Genomic DNA, 15,009 nt, shown 5'->3' with positions numbered 1-15,009 from the left:
ATTAACCCAAAACGTCCAAAATCTTACATCTAACGGCAAAAAATTTGGCAAACTCTAGAGCTGGTGGCGACAAGATAACGACAATAAGGATTGGGTTGCACGTATTCAAAAGTTAGAGGAAGAGAGAGAGTGAATCAAGTAGAGAGAGAAAAATCGACACCGATGGCAACGTATAACCAGATTTGTGATGTAGATCAAAACAAGCGATGGATCGATGGTTGGGCATGAGTGCGGTGGCTACTGGACGTTAGAGTACATGCTGTCTCTTATACACATCTAGATGTGTATAAGAGACAGGAGTTAGAGAGAGAGACCGAGATTGAACCATAGAAGAAGGAGGAGGAGGAGGAGGGGGGGGGGGAGATGATTAAGTTTTGTTATTTTGTGTGAACATTTTCCCTTATTTTTCTATTTTTGAAAACCCTCTATTAATAAGAAATCTTCGAGGCATGGTCGGGCTTATTCCCGCCCCATCTTCGGTTGGTAACCCATTTTGTGTCCTTGGTTTGATCTCATCCCCGGTCAAATCGGAGATTCTTTGCACCAATCGGGGTGGGTACCCGTGGGGATTTTTGCCAACTTTAAATGTGGCAACTTTCGGCCAACAACTCTGACAACCATCTCTACCAACTTCGACAACGACCAACTCCTGCTACCATTATTTAAATTCTTAGTTTATAGTATTTTATAGTTGTCATTTATAATAATTTGACATCATTAAAAATATTTTTATATAACAAACCAAACAAACTAAACACATCTGAGAGAGAGTTACCAAATACATGAAGATTTTTTTTTTAAAACATATTTGATCAAAATTGTTTAGATAAAAATGAGTTTTTAAAAAACATTTTTTTTTTCAAATTTAATCCAAACATACCATTCAACCATAAGAATCCAATGTTATATAAGAGATTTTTGTACGGATGATCCTTTCTCAACCCTCTGAATGACTAATGACCCAATAAGTTATAAAATGTGGTAGTGCACTCTGATGTAAGCATAAAGTTAAATTTCATTCGTTTATGGGGTGTAAGTCATTACTCATTAAGGAATGAAAAGGGTCATCTGTTCAAAAAAAATATTTGTTATACAATATAAGTATAAAAGAGTCTGAAGGACCAACAATAATTGTTTCTTGGGAAAAATACATTTTTGGTCCCTAGGTTTGAGGATTAATTTCTATTTGGTATTTAGGTTTGAAAATATTATACATGTAGTCTTAAGTTTTGAATTTGATTTCATCTAATCCATAGGTTTCAAAATATTACAATTTTACCATTGACATTTAAGGTTTGTTTAACATCAATGTTTTATTAATTTTAAATTTAATTTTAAAGGTGATGAATAGTGAAACTGAATTAATTACAATTCATTTAATTATTTTAAATTTATTAACATACATTAACACAGATGACATAAAATGAGTATTTAATGAAAAATCAATGTTAAAAATATAAATCTTGAAATCTATTGACCAAATTCAAACAAAACTCAAATGTCAATGGTAAAATTACAACATTTTGAAATATAGGGACTAGATGAAACTAAACTCAAAACTTAAGAACTAAACGAGAACATTGTTAGAAATAGCATGTTTAGGTTTTCACCTTATAAAACTAGCACGCTTTTTGAAAACTAGTAAAAATAGTTTTTCTCGGTCCATCTCAGACGAGATCGACTATCAAGAATTAGTTAAAAATCAATTTTTTCTAACTTATCTATTGTTTTGGACCTTCTTGGTACACCTGATTACGCACTGAAATTTGTTATTTTTTTTTTAATGTAATATTCCTAAATCTTATATTATTTTCAAGTTTTCTCCAAATTCGGTTATGTTTACTAAATATAATATCAAATTATTATGTAATTTTTCAAATATTTAGCATAATTTATATTTTCACAATTATATGAATTTCCAAAATTTCAAATGAGTTTTACAATGATCAAAATAAAATTTTCAAATTGATTCAACATTTTTAAATTTTGTGAAAGATACAATTTTTTGAAAAAATTGGGTAAGATTTGGGATATATACTGAATCTCGGTGGTAATCCTGCTCAAGATTCTACCTAGAAAGATGAATTTCGTGTTAATTATGCCCAGGATTTCACCGAGAGCTCAAATATATAGATCTCAGTGTTAATTATGCCCGAAATTTCACCGAGAAAGCTCAAATATATAGAATCTCGATGTTATTTTGCTTGAGATTAACATCGAGATATACATAATCTCAGTGTATAATCTAACGAAATGTACCGAGAAAGCCCCCAAATAATCGATAAGTTGGAAAAATTGATTTTTTAACTAAAATCTCGTGGTCGATCCTCACCCAAGATGGACCGAGAAAAACTATTTTTACGAGTTTTAAAAAAAGATGTTAGTTTTGTAAGGTAAAAAATTAAATGTATTGTTTTTTGCAAATGTATAATATTTTCAAATCTAAGAATTAAATAGAAATTAAACTCGAGAAAAAAAATAATAAATAATAAAAAAAGTACTTGTATCTTTTAAATAGAGATATTGGTTATTGTGATCAAATTACAACTGTGTCACAGAGAATGTAACAGAATTGGGCCTGAATGGGGCCCACAGGTTGGCTCTGGTGAAGCCCAAATAATCTCTCAGTCACGGGAAGAAAAAGCCCATTTTTATCCCTTGTCTATTGTCTATTGGCCGTTGCGTGGCACCGGCGGGTTCATTGGCAATTGACACTGCAGCTGCACAGTGGGACTGGGAGCTCTTTGATAAGGCAGAAGAGGCACAGAGGGGCTTAGCGAACAGGGCCCTCGCATTAGCCAAACAGCCATTAGCCATGGCGTTCTCTACAAATGCTAACAACTATTCTATACTTTCTTCTTTTCTTTCTCGTAATTCTCCGGCACCGCATAAGAGAGCAAGACGGATTTGCATTTGTGCCAAGAAAACCAACGCCAGTTCGTTGCAGTACAGAAAACTTGGGGACTCTGACCTTCAAATTTCTGAAGTTACGCTTGGAACTGTAAGCATTTTATACTATGCGCTTTTCGTCTCTTGTTTTGAAGTCTCGCCTTCTCCCTCCGGTAAGGTTTCATGCTGAAGCACTAAGGGACGGCGGCAAGTTTATTTTCATCTATGATTCCGCACGAACTTCATGGATACATCTTTTCTATTTTGTTTGCTTTGTTTAATGTGTACCTGAAGATGACTTTTGGGCAACAAAACACCGAGAAAGAAGCTCATGAACAACTGAGTTATGCTTATGAGCATGGAATCAATATTATAGATACTGCAGAGGCAGTGAGTTTTCTCATGAATCTTTTATTCCATATCCAATTCATTATTTAACGGTACTTCTAATAGCACATTTGTCATTTGGCAGTATCCAGTTCCAACGAAACAAGAGACACAGGGAAGGACAGACATCTACATCGGTAATTGGCTCAAATCAAAGCCCAGAGACAAGGTATGTGCCTGATGGATAACTACGTCACCTTAATTTGCATTTCTGTATCGCTGACGGAGTGGAGCTATTTATCTATCAGATTATTTTGGCAACAAAAGTCAGTGGTTACTCGGAGCGATCGCCTTATTTGCGTGAAAATGCAAAGGTTTTACGGGTTGATCGTTCCAATATTAGAGAAAGTGTAGAGAAAAGTCTCAAGCGGCTGAATACTGACTACATTGACTTACTGCAAATTCATTGGTGAGTTTGTACATTTTTACATATTAATTTTCTAAATTGGTAGAAAGTAGCTAATGACTAAACATAAACTTTTTCTATGAGGTTGTGCTTGAAGCATGTAAAGCGAACACAATTTTCCCACATTAATTTTATCATTTACTATTGAATCGTCCTTTCTTTAAGGTGTTTCCTCTTAAAACTCATGAGAACCACTAAATTTGTCATGGAGAGCAACTTATCAGATAGTTCCATCAGATGTAGTTTTCAGGAGTGAACAGTCGACACAGCTCAATTTGCTATTGCAATTGAATTTTCTGTTTGTAGGAAATGAAGTTGTTGATTTTTTTCTTTTTAGGAGTTCATGAAATTGACTAGCTCATAGTCATTGAGAGTGATATACACACTAGTCTGTTGTGGAGTTGTTAGCATGAAGTGGTTAGGTTGTTTAATATTTGTTAAGTGATTGAGCTGTATATATTTTTTTTTTCCAAAGTACAGCAGGATAACGGGAAAGAAAGAAAGAAAGAAAGGAAAAAAAAAAAAAAAAAAAAAACTTATAGACCTTAGTAAAAATAAAGAATCCAACTGAACCAAACAAGGAAACCAAGACATAAAAGACTTGCTAAATGGTAATATCCCAGAATCAAAAGACAAGATAAAACTTGATTAGAAGATCCATCAAAAAGCCCTAGTAACGATCATCCATAAGAATCAATGAGTGGTGCATAACAAATGCCCCTCCACCTGAACAGAATGGTATTGTTGAGTCCAGACGATGTCACCTTACCGAATTTGCCTTAACCTTACTCTTTCATGCATCCTTGCCTTTTAAATTTGGGTACCATGCATTCCCTTCCTGTTGCCACATACCGTATTAATCGACTACTACTACCTACCCTTAAAAGGAACTTACCCTCTCCTTTGAGATGCGTTTCCAACACCTTTCTAATATTGACCATCTTAAAACTTTCAAATGTGCATGTTATCCACTTCTCCAACCATAAAATGATCATAAATGCCAACATCGAACCTCCCAAATGTGTCTTTCTAGAAGCAACCACACTTTTATTTTTATTTTTATTTTTTTAAAAAATGATTTTTAATAAATTTATTTAATTTGAAAGCAACCAAAGGCTATATATGCTACAATTCTAAGATTGGTAAACTTTTAACCTCTAGGAAAGGGGTTCGCATATATTGATTTAGACTGACAATTCTAAGGCTGATAAATTTTGGTCCTCATCCTTTTGATTGGTTGTCGCAAGGGGTTATAGGCACTTATCGGAATCTTTGGAAGGCTATTTCAAAGGAGATCCCTTCTTTTTCTTCTTTGGTTCATTGTGTGGTATCTTTGGAAGGCTATTTCAAAGGAGATCCCTTCTTTTTCTCCTTTGGTTCGTTGCGTGGTAGGGGAGGGGAAGGATGCTTATTTTTGGAAGATCAGTGGGTGGGGGATGAACTCCTCTGCTCGATGTTTCTACGTCCTTTTCACCTTTGGTCTTTTAAAAATTGTGTTGTGTCGAACTTTTTAGTCTTGTCAGGAAGTTCCTCTTTTTCATTTGGGTTCCATCGTTCTTTGTCTGATAGGGAAGCGATGGATGTGGCCTTGCTATTGTCCTTGCTTGAGGCAATTGTTTATAAATAGAGGACGAAGGATTTGAGGGTGTGGAGTCTCGATCCTTTGGATGGATTCTTGTATAACTCTTTCTTTCATAGGCTTATTGGTCCTCCCAGAGGTGAGTCAGTCTTCTATGTGCTTTGGAGGATTGAGATCCCTAGGAAAGTTAACTTCCTTTCTTGGCAGGTCTTACATGGAAGAGTTAATACTTTGGATCGCATTGTGAAGAAGATGCTCTTGTTAGTTGGCCTGTTTTGGTGCATTCTCTATTGGGGGGAGGGTCACATTCTTTGGAGATACAAGTTTGCGAGAGCTATGTGGTGTAGTTTTTTTTGCTTGCATAGAATAAGGAGTGTGGTGATATGATCGGGAAGTTCCTCTTCCATCCACTCTTTCATGAGAAAGGTCAATTTTTATGGCTTGCTGGGGTTTTTGCTATTTTGTAAGATCTTGGGGAGAGTGGAATAATCGTGTGCTTAGGGGGGTTGAAAAGGATCCTAGTGAGGTATAGTCCCTTGTTAGATTTCATGTTTCCCACTAGACTTCAATTTTGAAGACTTGGGCATGAGACTCGTTCACAGGCGAGCAGGGTGGGCGTGGGGCGCACGCCCGGGTGAGCAATGTGGGCATGGCTTATATATATATTGTGTATTTTGAAAAAATTTCTAGGCATGCAATCCCTTTGCTTTAACAACTTCATGTCCTTCCCCATTTATTTCTTCTCCTACAAATTCATTCTTGGTCATTCTTCCTCTACTGTCACTTCCTCCACCTATTCTACCATTCAAAATCTGCCTCCTACTACTTTTTGGAATTCCTATTCTGAATTCTTTACCATGTGTTGCTCTCAAGTGCTTTACCAATCACCAACACACATTTTTGTACGAGAAGGTCAAAAGATGGGATTTCCAAGAAAAGGCGTTGATATATTGCTACTCTTCCTACTGATAGCTCTACATCATCTCCTAATGAGGAAGCTACTTCAATCTCTACTGTTAGCAAAGTTTGAGGAATGGAGAATAACTGTGGCAGAGAGTTTACTTCCTTTGGACGACAAGGCACTTGGAATTTGGTACCTTTACCTAATGGCAAAAATCTTATGGGTTAGTTGGTTTTTCATATGAAACGAAATCTCAAATGGAACTATATCAACGCACAAAGCTCGTTTGGTGGGCAAAGACTTTCATCAAGAAGGTGGGGTTGACTAAATGAGATATGTACTTCAATAGTTAAATATACTATTCTTCGAGAACTAAACAACCCACTATTTCATGCAAGAGCTAAACACAGAGACTGGTTATTGCTTCGTTCCACAGAAGGCTACATTTACACCAATTATGTGTCCACTATTGATCAGATTGATGATTTTTTCACCAAACCTCTATCTCACGCTTGTTTCCTTTATGTTAGAACCAAATCAAGACCTCCTTGAGAGATGTGAAAGTCAAGTCCTTTGCCTAGTCGTGTGAATACAATGGATAAGGTTTTGAGAAAGTTGCCTTCATTAATGGGTCCTTCTTGTTGCATTCTTTGTCGGAAGGTGGAGGAAAACTTGGATCACCTTCTCTGGGTTTGTCAGTATGCGAGATCCGTTTTGGTTTATTTCTTGCAGGAGTTCGATTTTTCGCTTGCTTGCCAGAGGGACGTTTGGACGATGAGTTCTTCCTCCATCTACCTTTCAAAGAGAAGGGCGCTCTCTTTGGTCTGCGAGGGTGTGGCTCTTTTGTGGGATTTGTGAGGAAAGAGAAAAAATAAAGTGTTTAGGGGCGGGGAGAGGGACCTAATGAGATTTGGTCTCTAGCGAGAGTTAATGTTTCTCTTTGGACTTTGATTTGAAGGTGTTTTGTAAACACGCGCTAGACAATATCTTACCTAGATGAAAACCCTTTATTTAGTGGGGTTGCTGTCACACCCCCACCCAAAAACCCTTTCTATCCTAGGAGAGAATATGAAGATAGTTGATGCCAACCCTCTTATGACACCAACTATCCATCCTTATCCCTTTACCTGCTCAACAGAACTTAAACACCTGATAAGCAAATATAATATTTAATTATTCAAACAACTAACCAAAGCATATTTAGCAGGTGCCAAACCCACACATATAACAGTAACATGTTCGACTACAGACTGTGTTCCCATCTTAAAACTAGTCTAGGGCTTGACTTTGTACATGAAGGACAACTAAAAACATAACAACTTAACAACCTAAGTTAATTTCACTTCAACCCTTGAATGCTTAGTGGCATACTAGCAGAACAACTATCCTCTGGGATTTTATCGCTACCTGGGAAAAAGAAAAGATCGGAAAAGGTGAGCTACTAGCCCAATGAGTGACTACTTTAAAACATATTATTGAGCATCAATAAAACATCAGGGTTTAAAACAATCATACTCATGTCTAAGAAAACATTTAAAACTTTCAAACCTTGAAACTCAAGCATCAACATTTCATTGAAAATTCTCTTCACTAAACCTTAGTTGAGAGAAAACCCTTTTGCTCGATCCCTCAACATCAGTCCTTAGGTGATGTAGAGTAATCTCAATACAATCACGTCGATAGTATTGTACCTAAGTGCACGGTAATATCTTGAATACCGTCATACCTTAAGTATCAGGGGTCCCAGAAACCTTCTTACCTTTAGTATCGGGTTTCCTCATGGTAACATTATAACTCCTCTTTTGAAAAAGAAAACTCAACCTTTGTAAAATCAAACATTCCAATAAAACAAGTTTTAAACGCATTCATCACGAAGACTATCATAAGTTCAAGAATGCTAGTTAATGCATGCTTCATAAATCTCGATGTTCAAGAAAAGTTTGAACTGTGCGTCTACTCATTGGCCTTCATACTAGTGCATGTTTAAGAAAAATCATGCTTTACTTAGAAAACTCATTGCAATGCTGAAAGCTTATGCGTGGTACTTCGTTAGAAAAACATCTTGAAAACTAGCTCAATAGTAAGACATGTGTTGAAAACACATAAGAGAAAACATTCATAAACTTTGTCGCTCACTGTCTTAGGCTATTTCCTCAAAGGATGATAGGCTTCTCCTATTTGCGTTTGCCCTTTAACATTAGTAAATACCCTTAGTTAAAACTACTAATTCCCCCTTGAGCTTAACTTACATTCTTAAGTTTAACATCACCCTTAGACACCTTCACGACTTTCATCGTAACATGACATTAGACAATTTACCTTGCTCTCTGCTCGTAAGTGGCAATGCGCTCACAATTTTCACTTAGGCTCTAGGACGTGCCCACGATGCTTATGCGTTAAGCGCTTGCTAACGCTTTCCTTAGTGCGCCCGACCGATGTCCTCCTTCCCTCGCAACCTTGCGCTCACCTTGTGCGCACATACCACAACCAGCGCTTGCGCTCTATCACACACAACCTCACTTGTCAATTGCATGCTTATCCCTCAGATGCAGCCGCCTGCTTATTCAAACATCAAATTTCTAGATTCAACTTCTAACCTTAATAACTTAAATTCCATAGAATTTCCTTCTAAGAACTTGTTCATAAACATCTTGACTTCCTTACCTTAAAATTTGAGCCTCTGATTCCTCTTGTCAAGCTCAAAATTTATAAATTTTCTTCACCTGCCCGAGAAATCCGAGAGCTTGGAACAACTAGGGAAATCTTTAAACTTCAGCTCAAATTCGTGAGAAATTCTTCTTGGCAGCCCCAGTTCGTCCTCAACACTGATCAAACCTCAATTCGGCAGCAACTTTCCTCCTTTAGCATGAGTGAAAATGCCAAACCAAGCTCTCCTACTCGACTTCCCCTTTTATACTAAGGCAAACATGGGCAAATGGCTTAATATGGTGACAACTAAGCCACTAAGCATACTTAAGGCACCTAAACACGACTCCTAGCCCACTAAGCTCGGTAATTAAGCTAAACTCTTCCATCTCACACCAACGAATAGGTTGAAATTACCATTGTATAGGCTGGTTTCCAACGCATAGACCCCTCTCAACCAACACGTCTCCAGCCCGTGTCTCCTGCCCTCACGGCTTAAGCACTTGTGTTAACACTCGCTGCTTACCAACATCTCCCAAAGCCTCCATGGTACTCTTCGGTGCCCATCAAGCCAACGCATATCTTGCACCTTGCGGCCTCTTACGTCTTGCAGCCTGCCTAGCCCTTGCCTCGGCGCCCCTCTTACGCCTCTTAGACAAGTTGACTGCACGCATTCCTGCATGCCTTAGCCTTCACTAAGTTCTTGGCCCTTAACGCAAGTTTCACACTTGACCATTTTCCCCCTTTTTTGACCTTGGACACATGGCATGACAAGACCATCTCCACACTTCATAATTCCTTCCTACACTTAGAATAATTTCGTTCGAGACTCCTAGCCCCCTTTTATAAACATCATACATACAATAGGATTAACCATAGATCAATACATTAACTTAGACATACCTACCTAATAAAATAGGGTCTAGGGTTTATAGTTGCTGTGGGCTATTTTTTTTTTTTTTTTTTTTTTTTTGTATGCCCTTGTATTCTTTCATTCTTTCTCAATGAAAGCAGTTTCCTTCTATATATATATATATTTATAAAATAAAAAAATAAAAAAAAACCCCAAAGACTCCTCGACTTTGAGTCATCAATTTGAGGGAGGCGGTTATACACACTAGTCTGTTGTAGAGTTGTTAGCATGAAGTGGTTATGTTGTTTAGTATTTGTTAAGTGGTTTAGCTGTATTTAGTTTCTTATTGAAGAATTAGTTATTCTGTTATTTTATCCAAAGCTTCTATTTAAGAAGCTTAGAACCACTCTTGTAATCATCAAGAATATTTATAAATAGACTTCTGCCGAAGAATTATCTTAGAGAGCATTTTTAATCAAAACTCAGCTTTGATAATGAAAATGCGTCTGTATGCAAGCTGTGGGGGTAGGAGCACTCTCTCCTTTTGGGTGAATCAGTTCAAGTTATAGTTTCTTATGCTCCAATTGACTAGAGAACTAAAACAAAAACAAAATCCTCAATTTTTGTTTCAATTGTCATCTTGTCATTTCCGTCCAACTCCTAAGTAACCAACTGGCCATGCACATTAATAATTCTCATGAATACCTGGGAACTTTCAAATTCTTGCAGAAACAAGCATCCAACCAACAAGTATTTTATTTTTAATCACCTCGAGGTGAGAGGTGACTGAGAATTTAGATGTGTATATTCTTTTGAGCTGGTTCAAATATCCAGTAACTTTTGAGTTTTGAGATGTGTTTTCCCTATCAGATTATATGGGTATGATGACAAGGCCTCCTAAACCCACATTTTGCAAGAATGACATGGTCTCCCGGCTGTCTGATTCTTCAGATTCTTTGGAGTTCTTGAGCCTTTAGGAAAAGTCTGTTTTTCATAATTTAGAGGTTCACGGTTGGAAGTTTGGAGCATTGCTCACTTCAATTCCTCCTCCTAGGTTTTCGTTTATAGGAATTTCGTGATTTTCCCTTCTTCATAGCCATTAACAAATGAAATCATTTTTTCAATCTTAGCTCCTTTGGTGGTTTGTATTTTTGTATGAGGCTTCTCTTTTGTACTTTCACATCTCTCAATGAATATGGTTATAATGTGTGTGTACACACACACACACACACATAAAGGAAAAAGAGAAGAAAAAAGGAACGAATAAGTGGCATTGTGTTTGTGAAGCTAGAAGCACGTGCACAGATGAGAAATAAAATGCCGATCAGTTTCTTTTACTTTAATGCTTGCTGTGATAAAATATCTGATTGTTTTTATTAACTTGTCTTCCATTATTTTAATTTCGTACTAATATTTATCATGTAGTGCATTCGTTTCCTCTTGCTATATCTTAGTATATGTTTGGTTTTTATACAGGCCAGACCGCTATGTTCCCCTATTTGGTGATTTTGTTTACGATTCTTTGAAATGGAGGCCAAGTGTGCCTTTCATAGAGCAACTGAAGGCATTTCAGGAACTTATTGAAGAAGGAAAGGTGGTTGCTATTTGATTAAGTTAGGAATACATCATATCTTGAAATGCATTTTTAAGCTGAGGTAGGAATCAGCTTACTGAAGAGTTACACGTTCAAAATGCATGTAACTGGAATGCTCTCTATGCAATGCTTTTTTTTCTTTTTCCGAGATACAATCTCATGACTAGTGAAATAAAATCATTTGGATGGTTGAGGTATTAAGAATATGTGAAAGTGGAAATAGATTAGCGTTCACTTCAACGTTTTGGTTGTTTTTGGTTCTTTTGCGTCACTCTCGTTGATATGTGATTCTGAATTTATGCAGATACGCTACATTGGTGTTTCAAATGAAACTTCGTATGGAGTGATGGAATTTGTTCACACATCAAAAATTGAAGGATTGCCAAAGATTGTTAGTATCCAAAATAATTACAGTCTTATTAACAGATGCCGCTTTGAAGGTGAAACATCTTTTGATATATTTTTCTCAGTTTTATTAATTGAGAGTTCAAGGGATTCCTTGGTCTTTTTAACATTTGATGCTGCCTGACCTTGTTATTGTGTTTTTACTGGAAACAGTAGAGTACATCTTTAGATTTCTATTTATTTATTTTTTTTTATAGGACTACATCTTTAGATTTCTATATCTTTCTCTTCGAGCAAAAATATAATCATTGTTATCAGATACCACCACCTACTCGAAGTCTAGGAAGTTGAACAATATATTATCATCATTATAGGATAGATTTCTAATAAGCTTTGTAGTTCTAGTCGGCTTTCAAGAATCTTGCAGACAAAAATATTTTGTAGATGCCACCATATTGACTATCAACCTTGGGCATTGAAATATGACCAACTGGTCTTCGTGGCTTTGGGATCAGCATATGTATAGGCATACGATATTTAGGGTTCAACGTATATTTGCATTAAGAATTTAAAATTGTACCAAATAATGAATCTGATAACTGCAACCATGATTAGTCGATGTTGCTTTTGGCATTTGTTCATTTGTAATAGAAATATCATCCAGTTGTTACTTGCAGTCGATCTTGTTGAGGTTTGTCATCCAAATAACTACAATGTTGGCTTGCTTGGTTATTCTCCTTTGGGTGGTGGAACGCTGAGTGGCAAATACTTGGATGTCAATTATCAAGCTGCAGGAAAAGGAAGGCTGAGCCTCTTCCCTGGCTTCATGGATAGATATAATAAATCTATTGCCAAGGTTTGTTCCCTCCCTCCTGTCCTGCTAGCCATATGATTAGACAAGATAATGGAATCGTACCTTAAAATGTTTGGAACGTGTTGATGTCTTTTACTGTTGATTTCTCCTAAGCCTATTCTTTGACAGAACATGGATTGATTTTTACCCGCCCAATCTTGATTTTGCCCTTAATTCATTGCCAGCAATCTAAACGTGCTGTCTTAGCACTGACACATGTTTATGTTTCTGTAAGATTTTTTTTTTTGATAATGCACACCATGCTATTATCATAACTAAGAGCATGTGTCTCCAATGAACTATTCCCCCCAAAAAAATATATGTATGTATATATATTTGGTTGGAATGCCTTATATAAATATATGGCTAAATTATACAAAATATCCTCAAATTTTGTACCTAAAATACCTATGAACTTTTAAAAATTTCAAAAATATCCTTAAACTTCTAAAATGAGTTAAAAAAATATTTTTACCGTTAATTTTGGATGAAAACCGTTAGTGTTTTGTGTCAAAAATAGCCTTGAACTTTCAAACGTTTCAAAAATATCTTTAAAAAAGTTTTAAAATTATGAGATTATATATATATATATATATATATATTAATATTTGTGATGTGCCACGCGCTGAGAAAATCGATGTTAGAATTGAAAAAATAAGAGAAAATGAAAGTATCTATATGTAGAAAAAAATGAGGGATGTCTGTAATTTGTCTTAAAATTTGTCTTTTTCGAACTGAAGAAAACTTCAAACAAATTTAATCCTAAAATAACGATAAAAGCATTTTTAAAGTTTTTTTTCTTTTAATTTAGAGTTATTTTTGTAACGAGGTATTTAACAATTTTTATTCATATACTAATAGTATGAATATATATATATATATCGTTTAAGGGTATTTTTTAAACTTTTGAAACTTTAGGGGTATTTTTAAAACAAAACTTTAATTGTTTCCATCTAATATTAACGTTAAGAATATTTTTGAACTCTTTTTGAAAGTTTAAGGGTATTTTTGAAACTTTTGAAAGTTCAATGATATTCTTGACTCAAAGTATAAAGTTTAGGTGCATTTTTTATAATTTAGCCTAAATATATTAATATTTGGTATATTTACATTATTTACTTTTTAGACTCTAGGATTTAAAGAAGTGAACTATATAAACTCTTTAACCTTAAAGGCATTTTTATTTTGTAATCTGCATTAATTTTTGTTTTTCATGATTCTTTCTTACTTTACTTTTTCTCCGTCCTTTATTTGTCCATTCCATAACGTATATAATCAGATGTTAAGCTGATGTTTTGTCAATTTCAGGAAGCAATAACTGAGTACGTGCAGTTGGCTAAAAAGTACGGCCTAACTCCAGTTCAGCTTGCACTTGGGTTTGCTCGAGACCGTCCATTTATGACGAGTTCGATAATTGGCGCAACATCTATGGACCAGCTTAGAGAAGACATCGATGCTTTCACGATGACCGAGCGGCCGTTGCCGGCCGAAGTGATGGCAGACATTGAAGCCATTTTCCGAAGATATAAAGATCCAGCTATCTAGGAGGGACTAACCTTTCTTACTGCTCATTGTTCCGGTGAATGTTTATTGTGTGAACATAATAAAACACATTCATTATGCATTACATTAAATATGAAAATTATTTTAAGTTCATTCCAGTTAGTTTTCCTCCATTCCATTTCATTCCTACCTTGTGCGATCCTCGATTTACGATCTGATTGGGTCATTACTATCCTACATGCACTTTTAAAGTAAAAATCAATTGATCATATTAATGTGAAATAATATTTTTCTAAATACATAAACAACATAAATAAGATTAGATTCAGGATCCCTAAAAACTTAAAAAGAAAAACAAACATTAAAAATTTTAATTTTCAAACTCAATAGTTCTAAATGAAATTACATTCAAAATCTTTGAAAAATTTGACAAACCTCACTACTGGGGTCAAACTATACATTCGTGCAAGTGGGGATGCATACTTTAACTTATCATGGATGACCGACCATCTAATGAACTTGTTAACTCTTCCTCCATAGACATAGATGTACATAGCATAACATGGACATAGGTAGTGATCCCGAAGGAACATAGTCATAAGCATAGATAGTGAACCCGAAGGAACATAATAAGCATAGGTAATGATCCCGTAGGAACACTGTCATAAGCATAGGTAGTGTTCTTGTAGGAACACAATCATAAGCATGAGTAGTGATCCTGTAGGAACACAATCATAAGCATAGGGTGTACATTGCAACCAATAGAAAAGTCAACTGTCACTAAATTTTCTAGCACATGATATACAATGATAGTCATATTATATGATTATACTTTTCTAGCGTCATAGTCATATTATCATAGCTCATCAATTTATCTTGCTCATAACAGTCGTACTTGATATATAATCAGCGGGTCCAACGTCATAGTCCTATTATCATAGTTCATAGGTTTCAACATGCTCATAACAGTTCTTTCATTCATGAAACATAGCAAAACATTCCAACAATTTCATAGCATTCTAAGACTTATTTAACTTAATATAATCATCTTAG

General features: G+C 35.6%; 1 protein-coding gene across 1 annotated transcript; it reads left to right on the top strand.

Moving 5' to 3' along the window:
- The first annotated feature begins 2,679 nt into the window (after nt 1-2,679).
- LOC120082413 (protein tas) lies at nt 2,680-14,118 on the top strand. Its single transcript, XM_039037573.1, has 8 exons — nt 2,680-3,001; nt 3,184-3,279; nt 3,362-3,445; nt 3,525-3,685; nt 11,138-11,255; nt 11,560-11,695; nt 12,278-12,456; nt 13,762-14,118. Exons 1-8 carry the CDS (start codon nt 2,816-2,818, stop codon nt 13,996-13,998), a joined length of 1,197 nt encoding a protein of 398 aa, XP_038893501.1. The 5' UTR covers nt 2,680-2,815; the 3' UTR covers nt 13,999-14,118.
- The last annotated feature ends 891 nt before the right edge of the window (nt 14,119-15,009 follow it).

The sequence above is a fragment of the Benincasa hispida genome, chromosome 8 (genome assembly GCF_009727055.1).
Source record: "Benincasa hispida cultivar B227 chromosome 8, ASM972705v1, whole genome shotgun sequence".
In the NCBI taxonomy this organism is placed as follows: Eukaryota; Viridiplantae; Streptophyta; class Magnoliopsida; order Cucurbitales; family Cucurbitaceae; genus Benincasa; species Benincasa hispida.
Note: the sequence above shows the minus strand (reverse complement) of the source record. Positions and strands in the feature narration are given on the sequence as shown.

What these genes read in the sequence shown, in the direction of transcription:
- LOC120082413 (XM_039037573.1), top strand. Translation starts at nt 2,816, where the DNA reads ATGGCGTTCTCTACAAATGCTAACAACTATTCTATACTTTCTTCTTTT. An exon ending in GACTTACTGCAAATTCATTG is followed by an intron (nt 3,686 to 11,137) that starts GTGAGTTTGTAC and finishes GTTTTTATACAG; the next exon opens with GCCAGACCGCTATGTTCCCC. An exon ending in ATAATAAATCTATTGCCAAG is followed by an intron (nt 12,457 to 13,761) that starts GTTTGTTCCCTC and finishes TGTCAATTTCAG; the next exon opens with GAAGCAATAACTGAGTACGT.